At 36.0% G+C, this 18,106-nt stretch overlaps 1 protein-coding gene across 4 annotated transcripts in view; it reads right to left on the reverse strand.

The window, feature by feature from the left end:
* FCHSD2 (FCH and double SH3 domains 2) overlaps nucleotides 1-18,106 on the reverse strand; it is a 292,291-nt gene that overhangs the window by 127,207 nt on the left and 146,978 nt on the right. For all 4 annotated transcript variants that reach the window (XM_067750247.1, XM_067750245.1, XM_067750246.1 and 1 more), the window contains exons 7-8: nucleotides 17,651-17,705; nucleotides 16,654-16,782 (exon numbers count right to left, since the gene is read on the reverse strand). In XM_067750247.1, the coding sequence (XP_067606348.1) occupies nucleotides 16,654-16,782; nucleotides 17,651-17,705 (184 nt within the window). The remainder of the gene's footprint in view (nucleotides 1-16,653; nucleotides 16,783-17,650; nucleotides 17,706-18,106) is intronic.

Raw genomic sequence — 18,106 nt, forward strand, 5'->3', positions numbered from 1 at the left:
GGACTGGTACTGGTCTGTGGCCCGGGGGTTGGGGACCCCTGGTCTACAGAATCTTCCCAGTAGGGCATATAAATCCAGTCACATGCTCTTCCCACAGCCCATCCCCATCTCTTGCTACACTCTCACTATACACTATACTGTACAGATACTGAACTACTTATCTCTGTAGTCCGGAATTATTTTTGTCTCTATATCTGGAATGTTCTCAATTTGCCTGTTTGCCAGGAAAACTGAATTTGATTCAACTGTATAAATATTTACTAAGTACTCTTCTATGGACTAAAACACAACAGTAAACAATACACACTTCCTTCTTTCAAGGCCTTACATTCTACCAAATGAGACAGAGTAAGTTTCATTCAAAAACACCTCTGTGTGGGACTTCCCTGGTGGTCCAGTGGGTAAGACTCCATGACCCCAATGCAGGGAGCCCGGGTTCAATCCCTGGCCAGGGAACTAGATCCCACATGCTGCAACTAAGAACTCGCATGCCGCAACTAAAAAAAAAAAAGATCCCACGTGCCACAAACTAAAGATCCCACATGCCACAACTAAGACCTGGCGTAGCCAAATAAATAAATACTTTTAAAAAAAGAAAAAAACCAAAAACACCTCTATGAAACCTTTCCTGACTTTCCTCCTATTTCCTCTGGTCTCATTATATTTGTACACAGTGCCATTATAGCATTTCTTACTGCAAAATAATTGTTTACTTGCCTGCTTAACTCTGCACTGTAAGCTCCACATGGGCAGATGGTTTCTCATTTTTATGTCCTTAATAGTTGGAAATAGATTCATGCATTAATACATTCAACAAATACACACACACACACACATATGCTAGGTAGTGTGCTAGGCCCCAGGGATACAATTATGAGTAGAGAACAGACACAACTTTGCTTTCATGAGGTTTACAGTATACTAGGGGTAGGAGAGGAAAGCAAAAAGACAACATAATCAAGTATGTAATTACAAATTAGGAGGAATATTAGGAAGGAAAGAAATCTGCTGCTATGAGAACATATAGTGAGGAATCTGATATAGTTTGGAGAAGGCTTCCCTAGAGAAACAGATTTGAACTGGGACGTGAAACATGATTAAGAGTTAAGAAAGTGAATGGGAGAGTGAGGAGAAGGATAGTTTTAGGCTGAGAGAAGAACATGTGCAAATACCTTGACATAGGAGAGAGCCTGTTACTACTGAGGAACTGAAAGAGAGTCACTTACTGAAGTGCAGAGAGTGAAAAGGGCAGAAATATGAAATGAGGATAAAGAGATAGACAAAGAGTCAAAAAGTGAAATAACCCAAATGTCCATCAACTGATGAAAAGATAAACGAGATAAGGTATAGCCATGCAATTGGAGTATTATTCAGCATAGAAAGAATGAAATGTTGATACATGGTACAACATGCAAGAACCCTGAAAACATTATACTAAGTGAAAGAAGCCAGACACAAATGGCCACATACTGCATGATTCTATTTCTATGAAATATCCAGAACAAAGCAAACACAGAGACAGAAAGCAGATTAGTGGTTGCCAGAAGCTGGTGGGTAGGGAAAACAGGGCGTGACTGTTAATGGGGTACAGGGTTTCTTCTTGGGGTGATGAAAATGTTCTAGACTTAGATAGTGGGGTGGTAGTTGTAAAACCTTGTGAATATACTAAAACCCACTGAATTGTACACTTTAGAATGGTAAATTTTATGGTATGCAAATTATACCTGAATTTCAAAAAATAAAGTTGGCAAAAGAAAAGAGCACATAGTGCCTTTTAAATTATCTTGACTTTCCTCCCGTTCCCTTTGGAGGAATAAGAAGCCACTGAAGGTTCTAGGTAGGGTATGGGGTAGTTGTTCCAAAATTACTTTTTGAACAAACAAAAAGACTTCATGATATATAACCCAATACTCTTTGCAACACTGAGAAATCTCTCTGTCTTTTGATTTAAACTGTTATTTATAATTCTGTTTCCTAGAAAACACCTTCAGGTGGACCTGAAGCTTTTGTTCAGAAAGAGTTATTCCTCTCCAGAGGGTCACCTTCTCAGATGTGCTATCTTATTTGTAGTTATGTCTTGATGTGTCTGTCATTGAAAGATAATACATGAGGATCAATCAGGGCTCATAATGCAACAGGTAGGATTAGAATAACTGTGGCACAGGTTTCTCAGTGGGCTCCCTCCTGAATGGGAGCCCTTCTTGCCAAATAATATTTATCTCCAACTATACTGATAGAGGATAAATTTTCATTTCCTAAATGAGGCTTTGTTCCGATTTCCTAAATAATAGTGCTGCGATGGCATTCCAGAAAGTCCTGAAACTTTCTACTGCTCCTGACAGTATTAAAGGCCATGAACTACTCCATGAACATAAGGCCTGCTTGGGGAAGTCAAAATGCTTCTGACCAGTCACCTTCACTCCAGGGATCCAGCTGTGCTTCTATGTACCTGAGATTCATCCTCTGACCACTACTTCTCCTTGGCGCTTTAATGGTTTTATAATAGTAATGTTAAAAGATGTTGCTACAAAAGCAAAGACCAAGACCAGCTAGTTTTCCCTTCAAAAATTGATGGGTGGGACTTCCCTGTTGGCACAGTGGATAAGACTCCACGCTTCCAATGCAGGGGGCTCAGGTTCGATTCCTGGTCAGGGAACTAGGTCCCACAAGCATGCTGCAACTAACAGTTCACATGCTGCAACTAAGGAGCCTGTGTACCACAACTAAGGAGCTGGCGAGCTGCAACAAAGACCCGGTGCAACCGAAATAAAATAAATAAATAAATAAATAAATAAATAAATAAATAAATAAATAAATAAATAAAATCGATGATTATAATGACTTTAAGGCCTCGTCCAAGGATTCATCTTACATGAAAAACATGATTTTTATTACACACGTGTGTGTGTACATATGTATATGTGTATATATTAATATATATATGCTACCTATTATCAGCTTTTAAGATCAATATCAAATAGCACACCTGGAATACCACTTAGCCTCATTCTCACTTGTTAAAGTTAATACTTGAACTTTCTGGTGCAGAACATTAAATACAACAGTAATAGTCTACTTATTCCCTTCAAAACGTTATGAGAGAATAAACTGCATCCCAGTGCTTATTACACCTTCATCTACGGAATTACTCCTTGGATCACATTAGAATCATTTCATTTCATTTGGCTTTGCAATGTTTATCTTGTGAATAAAAAGCAGATTAATGGATTATGCAGAAAAGGTGACTGGCATCTAGGTTTTACCACCTTGTATGGTCAGTTAACTTTCAAAAGTGTGTCTGAGAGCAACACAAAGAGAGACAGAAAGAAAGAGACAAAGACCAGTCTTTGTCTTAATTTTTTTGAGGGTAGAGTGTTTAATCACTTTTTTTTTTAACTTCTTCCTCTGTGCCTTGTACGAATTGGAAATTTAGGAAAAATTATCTTCCTTTTTCTTTAAGAAACCACAGAATATAAGAAGTATCACTGATTTGAAAACATTAAAAGATTCTTTAAAAACTTGAACCTTAGAATCAAGAAAATAAGGTATGTGTCAATTGACTGATTTAATAAGAAAACTATTAAAATGACCTGACATGCATTTAAGGCAGATACTATAAAGTCATGTCTGAAAATGGAGTTCAGCAAACTCTATGCATGTTATTTGTGATAAAGAAATACAACGTTTAAGTTTAAATGCTTTCCTGAATGAAACTTAAAACCTACACATTGGCTACACTAGGTAAAACATCACCAAGTGCACACAAGTGAGGCCTGACCCTCAAACACAGGAATAGGGCACTACGTTCAGAAAAACACCTGTCTGTGGGCAGGTGTTTAAACTGTGACTAAGTACCTCAGGGACAGAATATAATCTCTATTATATTCTGTGACATAATTACATCAGCATGAGAATCAGAATCAAAAGCCACCAGAATATCAGAAAAATGAATACTATGTGCCTTTTCAAAATAGCTTGAAAAGGAAAAACAATAGGGAAAGGACTTGATAAATGACTGACCAAAAAAGAAAACTTTCTAAAGCTATAAATGGCTAAGAAAGTTGAAGCTTTTGTCTGTTCACATATCACTTCCTTTCTTAGCCCCAAAGCTAATACCATCAATGTCCACTACCTCAAGTTTTTAACCAACAGTAAATATGTTACAGAATCTAGGAAGACCAATCAAAACCGAAGTCTACATTTCCAGTCAGCAAAAATAATTCAACATTTTTAACATATGAAAGTGGCCTTACACTAAAAAAAAAAATTAAATTTAATGGAAAAATATAATACTTCATAGAAAACTGCATAAAAAGCTAAGATAATAAATAGTCAAATATTCACATTCTAATCTGTTTGGTTAAAATTTTTAAAAAGAGCTAATTTAAAGTCATTTTAGAATTTTTTCCCAAGGTCAAAGTTTTTTCAGCTTCATTAAAAAAACTCTACTGCAGCCAAAGCAATGTTGAGGGAAAAAAACGGAGCTGGAATAATCAGACTCGCTGACTTCAGACTATACTACAAAGCTACAGTAATCAAGACAATATGGTACCGGCACAAAAACAGAAATATGGATCGATGGAACAGGATAGAAAGCCCAGAGATAAACTCACGCACCTATGGTCAACTAATCTATGACAAAGGAGGCAATGATATAACAATAGAGAAAAGATAGTCTCTTCAATAAGTGGTGCTGGGAAAACTGGACAGCTACATGTAAAACAATGAAATTAGAACACTCCCTAACACCATACACAAAAATAAACTCAAAATGGATTAAAGACCTAAATATAAGACCAGACACTATAAAACGCTTAGAGGAAAACACAGGAAGAACACTCTTTGACAGAAATCACAGCAAGATCTCTTTTGACCCACCTCCTAGAGTAATGGAAATAAAAACAAAATAAACAAATGGGACCTAATGAAACTTAAAAGCTTTTGCACAGCAAAGGAAACTATAAACAAGACAAAAAGACAACCCTCAGAATGGGAGAAAATATTTGCAAACAAATCAACGGACAAAGGATTAATCTCCAAAATATATAAACAGCTCATGTAGCTCAATATTAAAACAACAAACAACCCAATCAAAAAATGGACAGAAGACCTAGATAGACATCTCTCCAAAGAAGACATACAGATGGCCAAGAGGCAAATGAAAAGCTGCTCAACATCACTAATTATCAGAGAAATGAAAATCAAAGCTACAATGAGGTATCACCTCGCACCGGTTAGAATGGGCATCATCAGAAAATCTACAAACAATAAGTGCTGGAGAGGGTGTGGAGAAAAAGGAACCCTCTAGCACTGTTGGTGGGAATGTAAATTGATACAACCACTGTGGAGAACAGTATGGAGGTTCCTTAAAAAACTAAAAATAGAACTACCATATGACCCAGCAATCCCACTACTGGACATATACCCTGAGAAAACCATAATTCAAAAAGAGACATGAACAACAATGTTCATTGCAGCACTATTTACAATAGCCAGGACACGGAAGCACCCCAAGTGTTCATCAACAGATGAATGGATAAAGAAGATGTGGCACATATATACAATGGAATATTACTCAGCCATAAAAAGAAATGAAATTGAGTTATTTGTACTGAGGTGGATGGACCTAGAGTCTGTCATATAGAGTGAAATAAGTCAGAAAGAGATAAACAAATATCGTATATTAACTTATATATGTGGAATTTAGAAAAATGGTAAAGATGAACTGGTTTGAAAGGCAGTAACAGAGACACAGATGTAGAGAACAAACGTGTAGACACCAAGGGGGGGAAGTGATGGGTATGGTGGTGGTGGTGGGATGAATTGGGAGATTGGGATTGACATGTATACACTAATATGTGTAAAATAGATAACTAATAAGAACCTGCTGTATAAAAAATAAATTAATTAAATTAAATTAAAACAACAACCACAAAAAAAACCTCTATTGCTAGCATTCTTACCAAGTACTCTCATGCCTCTCCCCAAGAGCAATGGAACCAGTGATTTCTGCTGTATATCACTTTCACTCCCCTGCTCATTTGAGTCCATTCCTGTGAAATCACATTCTCTGCCACCATACATCCTACTCCCCATAAGGCCTAAGATGCTAATTCTTCTACGAAGAAAGGTCCTCCACAAAGAAAGACCACTGCAACTGCTCCCTCCTTATACATTCAACACCAATTTGGGGTGCTAGGTATAAAACAGGGAACAAAACAAAGAACCTGCTCTCAGGAATCTTATATTCCAGTGAGATCTGATGGCCTATACCTATTTGAACCATTTGCATTCATAGAACCACATAATTGGAAGGAAGGTATTCATGCACATATAGGGTTGCCTTGAGGATTAAATGAGATAATATGAATGTAAAGCCTGTATAGAATAAAAGCTTAATAAATAATGGCTATTACTTTTACATGCTCTTAGATTGTAGTTACTTTTGTGGAGGTCTTAGTTCTACTTCTAATTTTAAGATCCCCAGCAGCAAGGATTCACAATGTACTCATCTCACTTCTTTGGTAAAGAGGCACTTACAATTGTATGCTATACAGAACAAAGGAAATAAAAGTCCAGCCTTAAAAATGAATGAAATTCTGACATGTACTATAACATGGGTGAACCTAAAGACATTATGGTAAGTGAAATAAAGCAAACACAAAAGGACAAACATTGTATGATTCCGCTTATATGAGGTACCTACAGTAGTCAAATTCGTAGAGACAGAAAGTAGAATTGTGGTTTCCAGGGGGCTACAGGAGAATGGGGAGTTATTGTTTAATAGGTACAGAGTTTCAGTTTGAGAAGATTGAAAAGTTCTGGAGGTGGATAGTGGTGATGGTTGCATAACATTGTGCATGTACTTAACATCACCAAACTATACATATAAAAGTGGTCAAAATAGTAAATTTTATGTTATGTATACTTTACCAGAATAATTAGAAAGTCAGTTTTCTCACTTTTCTTTCCCCAAAAGATCTCAGAACAAGGCAAGCATGTCCATTCTTACCACTTCTATTCAACACTATACTAAGAATCCTAGCCAATGCTATAAGGCAAGAAATAAAAAGATTTGTGGATTAGAAAGACAGAAGTAAACTATATTTGATTTGACATGATCATGATCACTGAAATCCGTAAAGAATCCACAAAAAAGCTACTAGAACTAATAAGTGAAATTAGGAACTGTAGGATACAATGTCATATGGCAGACTGCATTTGCAAAAAAAGCCACAGCAATATTTCTGGTGCCATATGTTCTTCCATAACTTTGCCTCCTCCCCCCCCTTCCCCCCCATTAAGAAGTAGAATCTATCCCATCAATCCCTCTTGACACTGGATAGAACTTTGTAACTTTTTCAATGAATGGAATGCAGAAGACTCTATGTCCTCTGAGACAATTTCATAAACGGCAATATTACCTGTGTCTGGTCAGCCTCCCTGCCTCACTCATATATTTGTCTCTGGAACCCAAACACAACACTGTGAGAAAGCCCAGGCAACACAGAGAAGCCGAGTGCAGCAGCTCCAGCCAATAGCCCCAGCAAGGTCCCAGCCAATAGGGAGCATCAATCACCAAACATATGAGAAAGTAAGCTCTCAGAAGAATTCAGCCCCTAGCCTTTGAGCTGCTCTAGCTGCTATGGAATGGTATAGAGACAAATTAACCCCTCTGAGCCCTACCCAAAGTACAGATTCAAGAGCAGAATAAATGCTGATGCTATTTTAAGACACTAAACTTTACAATAATCTGTTATGCAGAGTAACACAGCAACTGGACAGGTCAATATGTAAAAATCAACTGTATTTCTAAATATTAATAACAAGAATTGAAAGATGAAATTAAAACATAAATTATAGTAACACTGACATATTTAGGAATACATTTAACAAAATATATGCAAGACTGCTGAGGTAGGCAGAATTATAGGATGATTCCAATGTCTTTTGCCCTTATAAAATCTTAGTGTGGACAGAACACATGACTATGAGACATCATTCCTACAATTATGTTATGTTACATAGTAAAAGGGAGATTATCTGGTGGACTTAATCTATTCACAAAAGCCCTTAAGAAGCAGAGAATTTTCTCTAGTTAGTAGCAAAAGAGAAAGCAGAGATTGAAAAAAACTGAAAAGGATTCTGTGCTAGTTTGGACATGAAGGGAGTCATGTGCAAAGGACCTGAGCATAACTTCTAAGAGCTGAGAAGTGACCCTCAGCCTACAGCCAGTAAGCAAAAAAAAGGACTTAAGTCCTATAACCACAAGGAACAGGACTGTGCCAACAACCTGAATGATCCTCGAATTGGATTCTCCTCAAGAGGCTCCAGATGAGAACCCAGAGCAGGTGACACCTTGAATTTTGGTCTTGTGAGATCCTAAGCAGAGAACCCAGCTGAGCCCACCTGGACTTCTGACCTACAGAACTGTGAGATAATAAATGGGGTTAGTTTAAAGTCTCTAAGTCTGTGTCAATCTGTTATATAGTGATACAAATTGAATATACTGCAAAGGAGCAAGAGAGAAGTTTTGGGGGGTAGAAATATTCTAAATATTGATTGTGATTATGAAAATGATTACATGGGTATATATACTTGTCAAAACTCAACCAACTGGGGACTTCCCTGGTGGTCCAGTGGTTAAGAATCCACCTTCTAAGGAGATGTTGGTTCAATCACTGGTTGGGGAACTAAGGTCCCACATGCCATGGGGCAACTAAGCCCATGCGCCACAACTACTGAGTATGTGTGCCACAACTAGAGAGCCTGCATGCCACAACTAGAGAGAAGCTCAAGTGCCGCAACAAGGAGCCCGTGTGCCACAGCACAGGATCCCCCATGCCGCAACGAAGATCCAACGTACTGCAGCTAAGACCCGACGCAGCCATAAATAAATAAACAAATATTTTTAAAAACCTCAACCAACTGTATACTTAAAATAGATGCATTTTATTGTCTGTTAATTATACCTTAATAAAGTTGACTTAAAAAAAGCTTCCCTTTTATCTGCTTTATGTATATGGATTCCATGTAGGAGTCTGTAGCAGTTGTTCAACTGCTAAAAATATTTTAAAATCACTGCTTTAGAAGTTTGGTAAAAATGGCCAAGAAGTATCCTAATATTTTGTGTCACAGGGAGCCAACCATAATATAAACAATATAGCAGGGGAAAGGATGCATCACCTCATATTCCATATACCCTTTAGGGGCTGCTCTAGAGAATTATAACCTTCTTGTTTCTGGCTCACTGCTCATATGGCTCATGTCCAATTTATCTCTGTATCACCATGCGTATCACCAAATATACACTCAAATATTTGCTGAGTTTAACATAACACACTAACAGTATTAAAAGGTATAATAAAAAGTGCTGTAACACAATCTGGCCCTCTTTGGTAAAGCTGCTAATTCACACCACTCCTATGGATATTTCCTTAAGAAATTCTTACATAAATACACCAAGAGACACATACAAGAATGTTGATAGCAGCATTGTTTATAAGAATAAAACCAAAACAACTAAACTTTCAGCTAAGAAAATGGATAAGTAATTTATGATACATAGACAATGAAATACTAAATAGCAAAATGGTAATAAATAAGGTTAAAAATCCATATTGATGAATTTCAAGAAATATAATGTTCAGTGGGAAAAAAGCAAGTTGCAGAATATTACAGGGTACAATACCATCTAAGACAATACAATATATTGTCAGAGTGGTGGTTACAACGTGGTGGATGAGAGGGATGTTTTGGGAGTAGTCATACAGGAGGCTTCCATTTTATTAGCAGAGTTTCATTTCTGAAGCTGAGTGGTGAGTTAATGGGTATTCATTTAATTTTTCTTTGAATGTATTTATATATTTAGAAATTTTCATATATAGTTTTTAAAGTTCTATACCAAGGGTCTGCAACTAAGGCCTGTGGGCCAAATCCAGCCTGATGCTTATTTTTATAAATAAAGTTTTATTGGAACACAGCCATTTATTTGTTTACATGTTGTCAATGACTATCCTACAACATCAGAGTTGAGTGGTTGTGACAGAGAAGCCTAAAATATTTACTGTTAGGTCCTTTACAGAAAATGTTTGCCAACCTCTGTTTGATTTCAAGGTATACAGTGCAAATGAAGAAGCAATTAATTCTGAAATAATACGAATACAATCATGGTTATGGTTATTGGGGAAAATGATCATCAGTGTTAGTGATAGCCAGATAAAGGAGGAAGGGAGGAAAACAAGCAAAAACTAAATAAGCTTTAGTCCACTGCTGTCCAACAGAACTTTCTGTGATGATGGTAATATTCTATATCTGCACTGTTCAATATGGTAGCCACTACCTACGTCACTTTTGAGCACTTGAAATGTGGCTATTGTGACTGAAGAACAGAATTAAAAATTTTACTTATACTTAATTATTTTAAATAGTCACATGTACCTAAGGACTATTGTATTTGACAGTGCACCTGTTGTCAGCAGTTGTCACCTGAAACCTAGAAGGGGGTACTTATTCAAGGGAACAATGGGAAACAGAGTTGCCTCTAGCTTAGAAAGTTTCAGCCACTGAAGAAAAGGCAAACATATGGATAATTATAAGGGCAAGGTTACATACAGATCTGAGAATCATACAATATTAATAAAAATAGAGCCAAATAATTACTCTCTGAAAGAAAGAGTATGTAAGGTAAGAGAAGCAGAGAGCCAATCTTGAGATTTGGGGACTTCCATGTTAATTTGTTAAGTTAACAAACATTACTAGGTGGGTCAGAAGCACAACAGCTAGAGAGATGGCAGGGAAACCAGAAGAGTTATGACTTAAAATCAAGAAGATGAGAGTTAAAAATGCTACACGAGAATGAAGAAGACTTTCGGAATAATTAGTGCTTTAGCCAGAAAAGCCTTTAAAAATAAAAGACTTGGATACCAATAATGACTTTCTCTTCATTTAACCAAGACAAATGTCTGTAAAAGATATGCCATATTATCATATTTTCTATATTTGTCACATATAAAGATGTTCACCTTTTATTACTTTGCCCAATTATCAAGTAGTCCAGATATGTTTAGCTTCCACTAAACATTTGTCTAGAGATAGGGTCCTAGTGTTAAGCTTTTCAGAAAGTCTTTCATTAGATTGACATTTGTTCCCTTTTCTAGTATGATGCATTATACTTCATCCTTCCTCATCCAAACCACTAAGAAAATATTCCACAAGCTTCTAAAAGTAAAAATATCAGTTTATATATTGCACAAGAATACACTATAAAAAAGGAACATTTGAGGAACAAACTACCTTACCTCCCAACAGTCAGCTGAACTGCTTTCTATAGATTTGATGAAATCAGTTATCTGGTTTCCATGGCTTAGCAATAGTTTTTTGTTTTTTGTCATTGTTGTTTTAGTTTCGAGTTTGAAAAAAACTTGCCTGATAATATACAGACACAGAGTAATATATTTAGTATCCACGCTAATCAGTACTGGCATAAGGAATACAAAATATTCCTTGGAGAACCTGTCTAAATACTTTATTTAGAAACTGACATGATCTTACTCTTTAGAATAATTAGAACAGGGGACAATCTGCCATTTTCAATTGTTAATTTTATTCTACAGTTCTCTCAGAATTTATGATATTTATAGTACGCTACCACTTATTATACTAAATTTTACCAACAAGAAGATTGGAATGGTAGGTAGAAAAGAACACAGCATGAAATCTAGGAAAGAATACAGGGTATGAAGTTACAGAGACCTTGATTTAAGTCCTGGCTATTATATACATTAACTGAACCTCACTGAGCCTCCGCTATCTGACGTGTAAAACAGGGATAATGATATTTACCTTGAAAGATGTTATGAAAACTAAATGAAATAATGTATTCTGGGTACCTAGACAGAGAACCCAACAATGTTAGACACCCAAACAGTTGTTCCACTCTCACTCCCAAGCATTTGAGGTCTCTTCTACGCTCTCCCCCTCCTCGAAAACAAGATTTATTTAAAACAGAGTAATAGAATTTCTGTTACTTAATAGGACAATATATAACATGTATAAACAAGTTTCAAAATTAACAAAAACACTCTTCATTATCTCATTTGCTCCTCACAGAAGCCAAAGGAGATAAGATAGTGCAGGATTATCCCATATTTAACAAGGAAAAAGGAAATAAGTCCAATAAGCTGGTATTATTTAAAGAACTAATGGCACCAGCTCTGAAGGCAGAGAGACCTGCCAGAGTTGAATACAGGCTTTGTCATAGTTTCCTCATATGTAAAATGGGAATGATTCATCCTGCAAGGATTAAAATGAGATTGATTCTTCATTCACTCATTCATTCATTCATTCTTCAATATGTATTAATTTACAAACATTTAGCACATATTAGGAATCAAACACTGTACTAGGTAGCAAGGATGGAGTCTCAAGTGATACAGACACAATCGTTGCCTTCACGGAATGTATAGTTAAGTGGGAGATAAGGCATTTATCACATAATCACACAGACACAGGTAAAACTACAACCATGTTAAGTACTTCAAAGATGAGATAAACCATTTTATGAGACCATCATATTGGGTGGGAGTGTAACTGGGTTAAGGAGATCATGGAAGTCTTCCTCAGCAAACAACACAAGAAAAGAGATCTGAAGAAATGATGAAGGGAGCAAAGAAGGAGTTCTGACCAACTCAAGAGGAGAGATACAAGGATACTGACATTACAGTTTCCCCTACAAATGGTCCACGAGAACACCCTACAGTGAAGCTCAAAGTTGACAAGTCCTACCCACAGGCTAAAAGATAGACTATGCACGGAAAAGAAAACTTTAAAATAAATTCTGTTATTGAGACCACCAGAATTAAAAAGAGAAGATAAAGCACAAAAATCTGTTATAAAAAAAGAACATTCAGGGAACAAAAGGATATTAAAACCATGTTTAAAAAATTAAAAACTTAATAAAAGAGTTGAACTATAAAGCTGAAGAGGTATCCCAGACAGTAGAGCATAATGACAAAGAACAATAATAGAAAAAAGAAAGTTGAAGGACTAGGCCAGGAGTCCTTAATAATTAGAATTCCAGAATAATTAAGTCCAACATCTTAATAATTAGAATTCTAGAAAGAGAAAAAAGGGAAGAATTAATTTAAGAATCAAAGGACATATTGATAATATTTCATAAGCTTTTAAAAAGAAAAAACACTAGATCAGATATGAAGAATGAAGAATCAGATGGTTTGGAGTTCTCAGTACCAACACAGGAAACAAGAAAACACGAAGAATTGTCTTCAACATTTGAATAAAAATTGTTTTTAACCTTTAATTCTATACCCAAGTGTGAGCACAGAAAAATGACATCTTTATAACACAGTATCTCAAAAAACTTACCTCCCATGCCCAGTTTCTCAAGAAAATACTGGAGGATATTCCACCAAAGAACAAAGTAAACCAAGAAAAAAGATGTGATACAGACAGCTGGAGATCCAACATAGGAGAGAGGCAAAGGAAGGTCCCAGAATAACTGCATTACATGGGACACAGAGGGCAATTAATCCAGATTAGAGGAGTAACACAAGACATACTGAGGGCTGTCATCACTAAGATCCTATCAACTGTTAATGTAAGAATAGAACGTCCAAGAAATATAAGGAAAAAAATAATCAATTGTTTAATAAATCCCTGAGAAGGCAGGAGGGAATGAGATATGATCCAAAGCTGAAGTGAAACAGTCATCTTTAGATAGTTATTGAGACTCTTTGGAAGAGTCTTGAACACAGATGAAGCCTGTAATGGGACAATAATGGAGTTCCCTTTTAATGGTTTCTATTTTCTCTGTAAATTAGGAAGAAAGACCACTTGCTAAGTGTGAAAGAAAAGGGGTAAGTCAGATTTGAGGAGAAGGGAAAAAGGTGAAAAAATTGTTGAAAATAGTAGAGAAAGTCAACCAGGGAAATACAGTAGGATATCTGAGCAGTGTTGAGGGTCCATTTGATACTGGTTCTACATTAATTTATAATCATGAATCTGTTCTGTTGAAAAGTTTTCTTCAACAGTGCTTGGCTACTTAGATGCAGATATAGAGAAAGTGGTTCATCCAGAGCTGGGACTTCATTTCATTTCATTTCATTTCATTTATAGGCTAGTGTGTTATTTAAATAATGAACCATATACTCTAACCAGGATAAAGAAGAAAATGAGATAGGATAATATGCCCAAAGTGATCAGGATAATGCCAGGATAATACCAAGCAATCAAAAAAATATATATATAGCTGCTATTACTACTAACCATGGTCCTCTGGCAGTAAGTGATTTCATTATTCTAATTTGTAATCATTTCTATGTATCTCTCTCTTTGACTAGACTGAGCTCTTTGAGGATAAGAAGAGTGTCTTGTTCATTTTTGCTTCTTCCCAAAGCCTAGCATAGCTACTACACTCTAAGTGACTATTAAATGTGTATGATGAAATCAATGACTCAAATCTCCTGTTTCCAAGCTATTCATATAAATATTTAAAAAAAGATTCTACTTAAGGCATTATAACTTTAACAAAAATCCAGAAAATAGACCTTACCAAGACAGCTGCTAAAGGACCACTGTCATTTCAATGACAGAAACTTACTAAGTAGTTAACAGCATTAATGGGAGTTTTCCAATACTGCAGACTATGAATAAGCATGCGGAAGAAAATGAATGAACACACACCAACATGAAAATTGAGAATATATTTTCCTATTTTTAAGGGATAGGAGGGATTCCTGCCTCTATTTTTTTTTTTAATCATTTCAGTACCCTCTAATGTTTCATGAAACGAGTAATCTGAAGCATAACCTACCCAATGATGATCAAATGCCTAGGTGCATAAGGACTTCAAAGTAAGTTCAAAGATACATAATCTGATTGCTGGCTAGGCCCATTAACCTCCTCTTTGATCCTGGCAGGGGGTAGATCCCCCAAATATTTCTGTACCTTTCCTGGTTTATAAAAGACCATAGGGTTTTAGGAAAGAGATCTTTTTTGGCTGTGGATTCAATTTAAAAAACATAAAGATGGGGCTTCCCTGGTGGTGCAGTGGTTGAGAGTCTGCCTGCTGATGCAGGGGACACGGGTTTGTGCCCCAGTCCGGGAGGATCCCACATGCCGCGGAGCAGCTGGGCCCGTGAGCCATGGCTGCTAAGCCTGTGCTCCGCAACGGGAGAGGCCACAACAGTGAGAGGCCCGCGTACCGAAAAAATAAAAAAATAAAAAATAATAAAAAATAAAGATTTTATTTTTGCTGATGCTTAAACTAATACAGTGTTCATTTAAAAATATGCAAAGGGGAAAGTATATAGTTAACAGCTTTGCTGTAATAGCAGATGGTATATGGGGAATTACAAACTTAAATGTGAGCTGTATTAAAAATCTTTTTTAATAAAGGAGTTGTTTGAAACTGAGTATATATATATTTCCCTAGAGACACCAGGTTATACTGGGAGGCCAAGTCTCCAGTTGGTCCTTGTAAGTCTGAAGCACTGTGTAACACCTAATAAGATACTAAAATGTCTAAACCTTTAGGTCCAACATTTTATGGGAAAATGTATGCAGAGTTCTCATCTGTGATGTCAAAACAATCCCTTGTCTCTCTTACCACCTGTATCCTAACCAGCAGAAGTCAGAACAGGATAGAAGCCAGGAAAGGGGATTTCAGACAATAAACAAAAAGGAAATAAAAAATTTTGCAATACGATACTTTTTAGTTCAGTTTTACTCTCTCCATCCCTCCATTTTTCCTTAAAGTTTCCAGTAAATGTCCTGTCTCTACTTTCAAGGAAAGAACTCGTAGTTTCTGGACAGAGTTTATCTCTTTTCCAAAGGCACTGCAGAAAAAAAAGAGCGCCCATTCCTGCTGCACCCCGTTCTCAACACCTCTGATTCGTAAAGCAAGCAATTCAATGAAAGCAATGTGGTTGGACAGTCATTAAGAACAATACATTTGAGAGGGATGGGTTGAAAATAAAGATAGAATAATCAAAAGTTTGGGTCCTTGAGACAACAGGAGAGAATGGGATACAATTCAAAGCAGAACTTGTCTATCAGCAGTGAGGGCAAACCTGGCAGCATGTTAAAAAAGTTTTCTGCTCCTCCACCCTTTGTCCTTTACTTGAGTTAAAGTTAAAGATACATATAGGTGTATAAACAGAGAAAGACCAAGATCGAATTTTGTCATACAAGAAACTGTAACCCTACATTTCAGGGTAGAGACATTTTCATATAACTACGAGTTACATTTTCTCTTGTTTTACCCACAGGCACCTCATAAAATATTAATGCACAAGTTTACCTATCAATTAAGCATAAAATGATAAAATTTTAAAAAGCTAAGCTTTTAAAAAATAATCATATATTAATAACCACTATACAGTAAATATCAGCTGCTGCTAGGGAATAATACAATCTTTTACTATGATTTGGCTTTAAACATTTTCTTAAGCTAAAATTAATTCAGATTACATGAAACAGAGGTCACCTAAACAACACCAAGTATATTCCAACAAAATGAGAGGTAGCTTGGCTGCTATTGTATAGACTCAATCCCATACACCCAACAGTCAACTCATGAGTTGTTTTGTCTTTAATGATACAATATTACCACAGATATTAAGGCTGTATTACCTTCATAATGTTAACTAAATCTGTTTGATAGTAGCGATCCTGGTGTGCATTTGCTGCCACTAATGTAAGAAGATAATCATTCCTTGCATGGGTAGCTTTGGAATTACACTCCGATCGCCGGGCTTTTAACTAAAACATAGTAAGAGAAAAGAAAAAGTCAGTGCAAACTGTTACTGTACTGAAAAACATATGAGGATACCACTCTTAGTTGGCTCCCCAACAAGAGTAAAGATGACCACGTAGAGAAACATTTATATGCATATAAAAATTCTTCAACACTATTGAAGAATTAAATAAACAGTGACTAGAACTGTTTGACACAGTAAGAGTGCTTTCAAATATTTGTTATTTACACTTTAAGAATTTCCAAAGCTTTTGAGAGAACTTCATAATGTTTTGCTCATTTTATTATGATGGGAAGATAAAGGTTCTCAAATTAAGTAAGTCCCTTATCTTCAAAGACTTGGGTAAATCTGCTGGAGTTAGAAAACAGTTTGAAAAAAAATCAGCACCCCCTAATGTGCCAAAAGAAATGCATGCTAGTTGGGAGCCAGGCAGACAAAGGTAGGTCACTAAGCTTATTTATCAGGTATTCTACAGCTTGAGGATCCCACAGGAAAAATTCACTTCCATCTGGCCCGACATATCTGCTCAGAGGTATAAATCTGAGTGAAATGGATTTTATTGAGCTTTCTAAAGCCCATGGACTTGTTAAAGTCTCTTGGACTAAGTGTTGAAGACAACAGGCTACCTAAGCAGGTTAGGTATAGAAACTTATCTCTAAAGCAATCTTGAGAAGCAGGGAGTATCCAAAGTGCTGACACTTAGTTGAAAAACCCTCATGAACTGGGAAAAAAAGTTCTTCCCTAATGACTTTAAAATGCTTCTCTAAATGGAAATCAGATGGAAATAATTGAACTGCACCCTCAAAAGGCCCAATTCTTTTTTTTTTAAGCTAAGGTTTCTCAATTGTGAAATACAGTTTTCAAAAACTCACCTTTACACTTGCCTTCTGTAAACTGATTCTTGATTGAAAAAGACTAAGTTTAGATCTATAATAAAAATAGAAAAGTATGTTAATAAAATTATCAAATTACATCATAATAAAATGATTAAGTATTATAATTACTAAATTTTTAAAAAAGTGACCTTTCCCCGTGACACTATTCTAAAAGAGAACTAAATAAATGGAAAACCAAAAGCAATGATTATTTTCTTTTATTTTACTACAGGAAGAATTTAATATCATGGTGAAACAGAAAATAGTGGGATTAATAAAATTAAAATATCCTGAATGACAAAAATACAATTTGACGAATCCAATATGTTGGTATCTCCTAATAAACAAGAGTCAACAAACTATAGATTATTCCCAGTATCATACAATTGCACATACTTTAATTTCCGCAAGGAAGCTTAAAAGAAGCCCATGGATAACCAACCTATGGAGACA

Source organism: Pseudorca crassidens, chromosome 9 (assembly GCF_039906515.1).
Source record: "Pseudorca crassidens isolate mPseCra1 chromosome 9, mPseCra1.hap1, whole genome shotgun sequence".
In the NCBI taxonomy this organism is placed as follows: domain Eukaryota; kingdom Metazoa; phylum Chordata; class Mammalia; order Artiodactyla; family Delphinidae; genus Pseudorca; species Pseudorca crassidens.